Genomic DNA, 9,554 nt, shown 5'->3' with positions numbered 1-9,554 from the left:
AAGCAAGAGTTGTGTCTCTTAAAGAACATGACGATGGATAAGTCTCCATAACCTAATGGGTTAGTCAACCTGGTTATGTAGAGATGTATGAGGTGAGATTGCTGGGGCCTTGATCAATATCTTCGAGTCTTCTAGCCATAGGCGACGTCTCTGAGCATTGAGTGAACTTAATGTTGTTCCATTGTTTAAGATGGGAAATTGGATTAATCGTGGAATCTATAGACTAGCTAGTCTCACGTCAGTGGTAGAGAAATTAGTGGAGATTATTTTTAGGGATTTGTTGTCAGTTGAAAAATCATGTCTCTGTGTATGTCTGATGAAGTTAATTGAATTCTACCAAAAGATGACGAACGTGATTGAAGGTAGTGCCGTGGACTATGTTTACGTGTATTTTATTAAGGCGTTTCTAAAATGTGAGGCTCATCCAGAGATTAAGATGGAAGGGGTTGACCGTGCACTTTGCCGCTTTGATTCAGAACTCGATGCCTACAGAAAACAGAAGGCTGTAATCCTTTGGGATTTATTCTGACTGGAGGTCTCTGTTCTCTTCTCCATCCGTCAAAAACGGATTTTCCAGGTGAAAAAAACTTATGAGTTTTTACTCCCATTCCCTTTGCGAGATGTCTGTCGATGGCCGTCCCTTTAACCACGATGAGGCCATCTCAGTGTGCAGGAGAAACACGTCGTTGCCTCTTGAGGTTGCCTGTAACCTCATGTCTTGAAGATCAATTTCTCCTTCCTTTATTTCTCTTTCTCTTTCTTTTTCTTTTCCTCTCTCATTTTCGGCCTCTTATATTCCCCACTATTACCTCTGATCCTCATCTTCCTATCACCTCTACCCTAGTGCCCTTTTTTCTTCTTCTCTTTATCCTGTGGCTCTCTCTCCTCTCCAATCAAATTCGTTCTTTTCATATGCCTTACCTCCCAACTAATTTTACCTATCGGATACAAACGCACCCCGCCTCTCGTTCAGAAACGTCGATTGTTCATTCATTTCCAGAGATGCTGCCTGACCTGCTGAGTTCCTGCAGCGGTCTCCGTGTGCTGCTGTGGTTGACAGCATTTCCAGAATCTCTTTTTTTGTGATCTGCTGCTGTACCGCGATTCTGTTTGTGGGATACCTACACTACCGCCCCTCGCTCTCTCTACTGTCGCTCCCTCCCCTCTGCTATCTCTCCCTCCCTCCCTCGCTCTCTCGCTCCCTCTCCCTCTCTCTAAACTCACCCGCTATGAACTCTGCTGCCCTCTGACGCTTCGATCATGTGCCCACTCATCCTCGCTACTCCGGTCATGTATCCGTTTTGGCAACTTGTCTTAATGTGCTGAAGGGAATACCCAGAGAACTTGAAGCCTGCGATTTTTAGTACAGTAAAGACAAGTTATTGCAGGATTTTCTATGAGTCAGTACCTATCAGCCTTTCGAAAGGTAAAAAATGATTCGGGATAGTCATCATGACTTTGTGCGCAGGAAATTGTGTCCCGGAAAACGAATTTTGAAGAGATGACGAACGGCATGCAGAATATGGTAAAATATCACCATAAGGTACAAGGGCAGAATTAGTCTACTTGATATATCGAGCCTGCGACAACATTTTGTCACGACTGAACAATTTTCCCTCTCAGTCCCAATCTCCTGCCTTATTCCTGCATTCTTTCATGACCTCCACAGATATCTGTCTAATCAAAAACTTGTCATCCTCTGCCTTAATTGTACCCAGTGACTTGGCCTCCACAGTCGCTTGTCCGAATGAATTTCACTGATTCACAGCTCTCTGGTTGTCACAACCACGGATTCGGCAGGGCAGTAGACACGGCAATTGCGCTCGTGAATATGCACGTGTCAGCTAATTATTATTTCATTGTGATAGTATTTAACTCCATTCAGTCCATCGTAGCTTTTGTCGAGACTTGATCCCAGCCCAGCCATGCCTCCCTGCCTGCTTGCATTCGGCGTGCTTGAGAAATTGGACTGGCGAGTCAACTGACTCTGAAGACGGGTGGTATTCGCTTTATGTTTAGATATTCATTTCTTTTTTGCAATTTATTTTTTATTGAAGTTCATCATCAAACAAACATTTCCATAAGATGTATTTCAGACATTGTACATATATATCATATAATCATATATATCACAAATCTCCACAAAGTATTTATCTGAGGTATACACTTATAGAAAAGAGCGGAAAGAAAAAACAAGCAAAGGGAAAAAAACTATGTACAAGTAGGGAGTGATCTTTTTTGCATTGATTTGTGAGAATAAAATCGGGCCTATGAGGCATTATGTAGTTAAACCATTTTTCCCGGTATGAATCAAATTGTTCCTGCTTATGATTAACAGATGCTGTTATCTTCTCCGTTTTGGAAATGTCTATTGTAATTTCCATCCATGCATTTATAGTTGGACTCTCCCGTGATAACCATTTCCTAGTAAGAGTCTTTTTACCAGCTACCAACAGTATATTAATTAAATATTTATCTCTTTTCAACCATTCTTGAGGTATATATCCAAAATATATGGTCTTACTCTCTAAGGGTATTTCACATTTAAAGATACCTTGTAGGCATTGTGTATCCCCCTCCGTTGATAACCGGATAGTCCCAAAAAACATGATAATAATTTGCACTTTGATTTCCACAATTTCTCCAGCAAACAGGGAGGTTACTATCATAATGGGATTTCTGAGAGGGTATAATAAAATATCTTATCAAGTTTTTCCATCCAAACTCCCTCCATTTCTTTGAACTGGTACACTTCCATTGATAGCTCCATATTATTGTCCATTCTTCCTCAGATATAATTACCCCTCCTTCCTTCTCCCATTTTGTTTTAATGTATGAACTCGAATGTGTTTTAAGATTTGATAACCCCTTATACATGTTTGAAGTGATTCTACTACCGTTATCTGAATTATATGCCTTTCTAAATAGCTCTATCAAGCACGTACTTGCCTTGGTTACATTTTAATCGTTTTATTAACATACTGTCGCATCTGTAAATACCGATAAAAATCTTGTTTCTCTAATAAGTGTTTCTCTTTAAGTATTTCAAAACTGAACAGTGTTTCTTCTTCCATTATGTTGCAAACAATAATTATTCATTTAGCTGTCCAGTCCTTAAATCTAGCATCTAATTTATCTGGTGTAATATCCGAGTCATTTGCACACCATTTAAGAATTGCAATATCTCATTCTAGATTATATTCTTTTATAGTAGTTTTCCATATTTTAAGAGTCAATTTCACCCATGGGTTATCAATAGTATTTATGTACCTTTGCAGTTTGTTATCAGCCAAAATTGCTTGTACGGGGATGGGAAGTACCCGCTCCTCAATGTTTTTCCATTCAGCGTCATATGATGGGTTGCAGCAACATATCACAGCTCTCAGCTGTGCTGCAAAATAATAATCTCTAAGAGAAGCCCCATCCCCCCTTTTCCTTTGCTAATTACAAAGTTTTGAGACGAACTCCAGGCCTTTTACCCTGCCAAATATACCTTGGTAACATCTTGTTCCATTCTTTGAATTGATTTTGGCTAATCTCTATTGGTAGGGTCTGGAAGAGATATAACAGTCTGGGCAGTTGCCATTTTTGTTATTACTTGCGTTTCTTGATTCTTATTTGTTCAGTGAGTAGATTGATTGAGTTTTATTCTGCTAATTTCAATGATATATTGACAGATAAATACAGATGGCTAAGGACAAAGTAAAATTCATTTCTTAGATATTCATTTCAACCACAGTGTAGGCTTGGCTTTCCATTTGAAAGTTTTATTTAATAGCCCTGTTTGGCCTAGCATTTATTGTTTTCATTTCCCTTTAACATTGTTCGCATTGAAGTCTGTGAACTGTCGACCAGCTTCAGTGTCCCTCACTCCGCACTTTGGCCATATGGGAACCGAGTGACACTGGCTAAAGACATTCCCCCCCAGCTCCGTTCTGAAAGGACGCGCCTCTATTTTGAGGCTGTGTTCTCTGGACTTGGACTCACCCAAATCGGGAACATTCTCTACTGCTCCACTTTAACGAGCCTTTTCACCGTTCGATGGTTTCAATGAGGTCACCCCTTTCTAATTTCCAGAGAGTACAGGCCCAGAGCCATCTAACGTTTTTATGTGAAAGGCCTTTCAATCCCGGAAACATTTTCGCGAACCCCAAAGAACCCTCTCCAATATCAGCACACGCTTTATTGGTTAAGAGGCCCGAAACTGCACACAGTACTCCAAGTGAGGCCTTACCAATGTTTTATGAAACCTCAATATTATATCCTTGCTGTTATGTTCGTCCAACTGATGTTCACATAACTGTTACCTTCCACCTGATGCTAACATCACTGTTACCTTCCTCACCACCAACTCGAACTGCAAATTAACATTTTTGAAATTCTGCACAAAGACTCCCAAGTTGCTTTGCACCTGAGATTCTGGAATTTTCTTTCAAGTTAGAAAATAGTCAGCACTTTTATTTCTTCTACCATGGTGCACGATACTGTATGCCATCTGCTACTCCTTTGCAGATTCCTCTAAGCTGTCTAAGTCAATCTGTAGCCTCTACATTTCCTCAAAACTATATGCTCCTCCACCTCTCTAAATGTCTTCTGAGAAACCACCCACAAAGCCATCAACTCCTCCGTCCAGGGCATTGACATATAATATATTTTTTTAAAAATCAGCCCCATCAGACACCTTGTGCAACACGACTGTCACCATCTGCCGACCAGAGAAGGCTCGTGTTATTCTGCTTTTTGCATCCTTTCAATCGACCAGTGCTTTCCCCATTCTAGCTTATTTCTTGCAACATCACTGGCTCTTAATCTGTTACGCAGCCTCATGTGTGGTACCTTCTCAAGTTCTTCTGAAACGTCAAGTGCACAACACCCACCGATTCTCCATTGTCTATCCCGCATGTCATATCTTCAAAAAATTCTAAAAGACATGTCAGATAATATTTTCCTATAAGGATACCACGCTGCCTCTGAACTATGTACGCGGTATATGAGCCGCCAAGTACCACGAAACCACATCCTTAACAATCGATTCCAACATCTTTCCAACTATTGACGTCAGACTAACTGGCCTATCTTTTTCTTTCTTCTGCCTCTCTCCTTTCTTGAAGAGTGGAGTGACATGTGCAATTTACCATTCCTCCGGAACTAGGCCAAAATCAATGTAATCGTGCAAGATCATTGGTAATGTCTCCACAATCCATTCAGTCGCCACTTTCAGGGCCCCTGGGTGAAACTAACTTGTCCAGGTGAGTTATGTACATGAAGACCTTTTATTCCTCCGACATGATTGTCCCTGGGAATGCCAGGTTCACAGACATCTGCCCCCGACCCTCTGGAATATCCGGCCTCCTGCCAGTGTTTTCCACGGTGAATTTAGACGAGGTATCTCATAGTAGGCTTATCAATAAGATCAGATTTTTGCGATGAGATTGTCAATTGGATATAAAATGGGCTTGTTGAGAAAATGTCAGTATGGCAGTGAAGTGTAACTTCAGATAGAGTAACTGTCTATCACAGAAATCTAACCCAGATTCTGTGCGTTATATAATTATATTCCTCTTCTGCGAACTTTTAAATATTCCTCTGACAGAACTTTTGTGCACGGAACTAGACCGTGCATCTCTACAGGGACGAATTGGAAATGGAGTAGACACTTCCCATCGGATGTGCTGAGATCACTAATTCAGGTGGTTAAATAAGCTATTGCCATTACCACTCCCCCCACCCACTACACCCACGAGATGTACGGTAATTAAAAGGGGTAGAATAGTGGGCGTTTGAAGCTATGAGACTTATGCGTGAATGGATTAACTCAGAAGGAGGCAAAACCCAAGCTACGGGAAAACATCTTTACAGTGCAACACTCACGGTGGGAGGTAAGAGTTTGCTCAGACAATGGCAGATATGTGAACACGATGAGGTCACGGAATGGTTGGGGCCCAGAGCAAGGCTATGTTTAAGGATTTGCCGGATAAACAAGTGTCGGGGGCGGGATGGAAAGAATATAAGCAGAGGAACAGGTGAGGGCGGGAGGTGCAATTCTACACTGCCAAACGAGTGAACAGCCTCACATCAGCCATTACCATCTGGTTTGCTGCAGCATTCCCTGACAAAACATTGCCAGATGAACTGAATATGTCTTTGGCTACAGTCGACCACCACTGGAGGACTTGCATGTGTCCCAGACAAAGAAGCAGGCAGGGAAACAACATTGCCGACACTACGCACCTTGGAAACTGCCTTTTTTCCCAAAAATAAAATTACCTAGAGGAGAGCGTTTTTGAACTATCGAAACAAACGTGTCACGCCATCTCTATCACCATAAAAATGTTTTCCCCAGGCAATCAAGTGATTCTGCGAATGCTGGAATTTCGGATCAGCAGATGCAGAATATTGGAGGAACTCTTCAGGTCAGGGAGCATCTGTGGAAAGGAATAAATAGTCGACGTTTCGAGCCGAGAGCTTTCCATAGATCCAGCCAGACATGATGATTTCCTCCAGCAATTTGTGTGTGTTACTGCGCCAGGTTATGAATCTGATCAACCATTTGTAGCAACCCACATTCCTCTATCTGTTGCCCCAGTGACTGCAATGAACTGTAAATACATTTAACATCGCTTTATGTGTTGTTTACATTGCACTTAGATGCTGCTATTTATGCAGTTGTGCAACATTTTATTCCATATGCTGATTTTAATTTCTAACTTTAATTTTATATAATTATTCCTTTTAATTCTTGAATGCCCTGTTTCATGTCACGCCAACACATCACAGCAAATTCTTAATGTATTGCACTGCGTATGGTGAATAACGTCGATTATTGATCCTTGCAGGTGGAGTACACAGAGATCGGCATTGATAAGCAGGGGCGGATAATCCGTTTGAATTGACTTGACTGTAAGTGTATGTACGGTAGTTCAAGCTCGTCATGTTACTCGCTACTAATTCATCCGAGGCACAAAGAGCAGTCGAATAAAGAGAGACCCACTGTAAACACGCCGCTGAGTTGGCTCTTTATTAAGTGCTGTGTTACAAAAGTCAATCACAATACGGTCATTGTATCCTGGTGAATCTCTCCCCATTCTACAAAAAGCAGATCAGACACAGCATAGTGAGAAACATTCTACATAGTATCACTCGTCGCAAACGATGCGCATTCAAGACATTCATCTTTGAATTTATTAAACATTTTCTTAGTTCCCAGAAACGGATATTTGCTACAGAATTACATTGCAGAAGGCGGCTGCACAGCCCCAGTGCGGGTTTCACTGCGTTCGTATGCTGCCATTCGGCGGGGCCTCACTGCGCACAGGCGGACGAAGAGATGGTGTTGCGCAGCGGCGAGCTCAGCGAGCTGTGGCTCACGCTGCAGGAATAGCTCGACCCCTTGTTCCAGGCAGCGACGGGAACCCGCAGGTAACTGCTCAGTCTGTAGGTCTGGTCGGTGTCCGTAGACACGGCGCCTGTCGTCACCCCGCTCTCCGTCTCCATGCCATCCACGCTCCAGCGCAGCGCGACCAAGCCAGGCTTAAAGCCACTCACGAGACAGGATAGAGTGGCAGAACCCGAGCCGGTTTCCTCCGGGGAGGGAGGGAGCAGGAGAACCGAGGGCTTTCTGCTCTCGCTACCTGTGCGTGAGAAAGGTGGTGGGAGGAGGAGGAAAATATCATTAATGAGTGCATTTACTAAACAGCGCCACCCACTGACTGGACTGTCGTCAGACCATTATGACAATGCACCAACTACACAGACAATCGTTGAAAAGTGGGGCACAGAATGCGACCATTCGACCCATCGACAGACGCTAGCATGGAATTGTTGGCCACCCTGAAGCCCGGTACTGGTGAATTGTTGCCCACCACTCAGTTCAGGTCTGGTAATTTCCACGGATTTCGTGCTATCCTGGTGGTAATGGTCTCTTTGCTGAGGGCGGTACCTGGGGTGTTACAGGGGTTCGGGGGAGACCCCAACTAATCCCTAAATCTAAATTCTATCTATTATGTATTTACGGATATTTCAGTTTAGCCGTTCGTAGACGGGTGCGCCCTAGGATTGGAGTGGTTTAGACGATTGACCTCTCTGAAATTTAGGGCTGGAATATGAAGAAGGGGTTAACGGGTTAAAAGACCGGACTTTCGAGTGTTGCTGAATCGTGTGGGAAATTTCAAAGGATGAACCAAAGGTGGAATTAATTCGACAGATTGAAACTGCGGCAGTGTAGAGCCAGCCAGCAGTACGATTGAAATGGGGAATTCGTCGGAAGCATAATTTGATCATAAACGAGAGGATTACTTACTCTTTATCTCCAGGATCGTCCCCGGTCCATAGAACCAAGCACTATCCCACATTCGGCAGTAATAGACGGCCGAGTCGCCGAGTTCCAAGCTGCCGATGGTCAGGATGTGACTGTTGGAGGAGGCGTCTCTAGATAGTTGGAAACGTTCTGTGATGCCGGGTCCTCTGTAAATGCTATTACCCGAGGTACTAGCTATCACCCCCTCTGGTCTCCTCCCGGGACGATGTCGGTCCCACCCAATATAGGAACCTGCAACGTTTCCATTCTGTATCCGACACTCTAAGCGGGCAGTCTGTCCCGCGGAGACAGGACCGGACACTGGGGTCTGATTGAGGACTGGGACCGCCAGGATACCTGCAATAAGACAATAAAACTACAGGGTGACTTGCAGTTGTCAGAAGTGTTATCGATCACCGAAGACTCGCTGAAAACTGTCTTTCAAAGTTTCAACGAATTTCTTTGCCGACAATTCGTGCGTTAACTAACCCGTCTCTCACCTGGTAAATGGACCATTAGAGCCCACAGGAGATGCAGAACTGGCGACATTCCTTCGGTCAGCGAGCGTCCTAACATCCAACTGAACCGTGCGCTGTTGTGCAAACACCCGGAGCGGCTCCGGTTCTACTGTCTGCAAACTGTACACTCCGGGCTCTTTATTAACCGGGGATGTTAATGAGTGGGAGGGGGCAGAGACATGTTGGGGGCGGAGACTGACCACCTGTCCTCTGGAATCTATTGCTTGCGAATGACCGTTAAAATATTAACACTTTCTTCAATATATTTTTATTTAGCTATGTTATATCAAAAATCCAAGGCAATCCAGTCTGATGAATATCTAGGAAAGGCATTGGGGTTGGCATGATTTTAGACTTTCGATTGACGGCTGCATTTAGCAACATGTAGCAGCTAATGTCTGCCTCAGCGAGCGACCAAGCCTGTTTAAGGCACAAAATCCCTGTAACCGTCTTCAAAACAGACTGATGAATTTATTGGCCCAGTTCCTGCTTTGGGAAAAACCCATGTCCTAAACATGCTGTTACTTTCCTTTTACCGTCGGGATTTAAGTAAAGCTGATCCCTAATATTCATAAATACCAGACGGTTCATGGCCAAAGTTTAATGTTCAAAATAAAGTTATTATCAAGATTCATTTCCTTGTATGCATTCACAGTAGAGCAATGACGTACAATAGAATCAATGAAAAACTACACAGAAAGTCTGGCAAACATTCAGTGTGCAAAAGAAAACAGACTGCG

At 43.3% G+C, this 9,554-nt stretch overlaps 1 protein-coding gene across 1 annotated transcript; it reads right to left on the bottom strand.

Moving 5' to 3' along the window:
• Window positions 1-7,007: 7,007 nt before the first annotated feature.
• On the bottom strand, window positions 7,008-8,914 carry LOC140735158 (immunoglobulin lambda-1 light chain-like). The gene is made up of 3 exons (XM_073059947.1): window positions 8,797-8,914; window positions 8,300-8,653; window positions 7,008-7,631 (listed from the first exon to the last, which is right to left on the bottom strand). The coding sequence occupies exons 1-3, from the start codon at window positions 8,870-8,872 to the stop codon at window positions 7,303-7,305; spliced, it is 759 nt and encodes a 252-aa protein (XP_072916048.1). The 5' UTR covers window positions 8,873-8,914; the 3' UTR covers window positions 7,008-7,302.
• Window positions 8,915-9,554: the final 640 nt, after the last annotated feature.

The sequence above is a fragment of the Hemitrygon akajei genome, chromosome 11 (genome assembly GCF_048418815.1).
Source record: "Hemitrygon akajei chromosome 11, sHemAka1.3, whole genome shotgun sequence".
NCBI classification, from domain to species: domain Eukaryota; kingdom Metazoa; phylum Chordata; class Chondrichthyes; order Myliobatiformes; family Dasyatidae; genus Hemitrygon; species Hemitrygon akajei.
The sequence above is the reverse complement of the archived record's forward strand: the minus strand, read 5'-3'. Positions and strand labels throughout refer to the sequence as shown.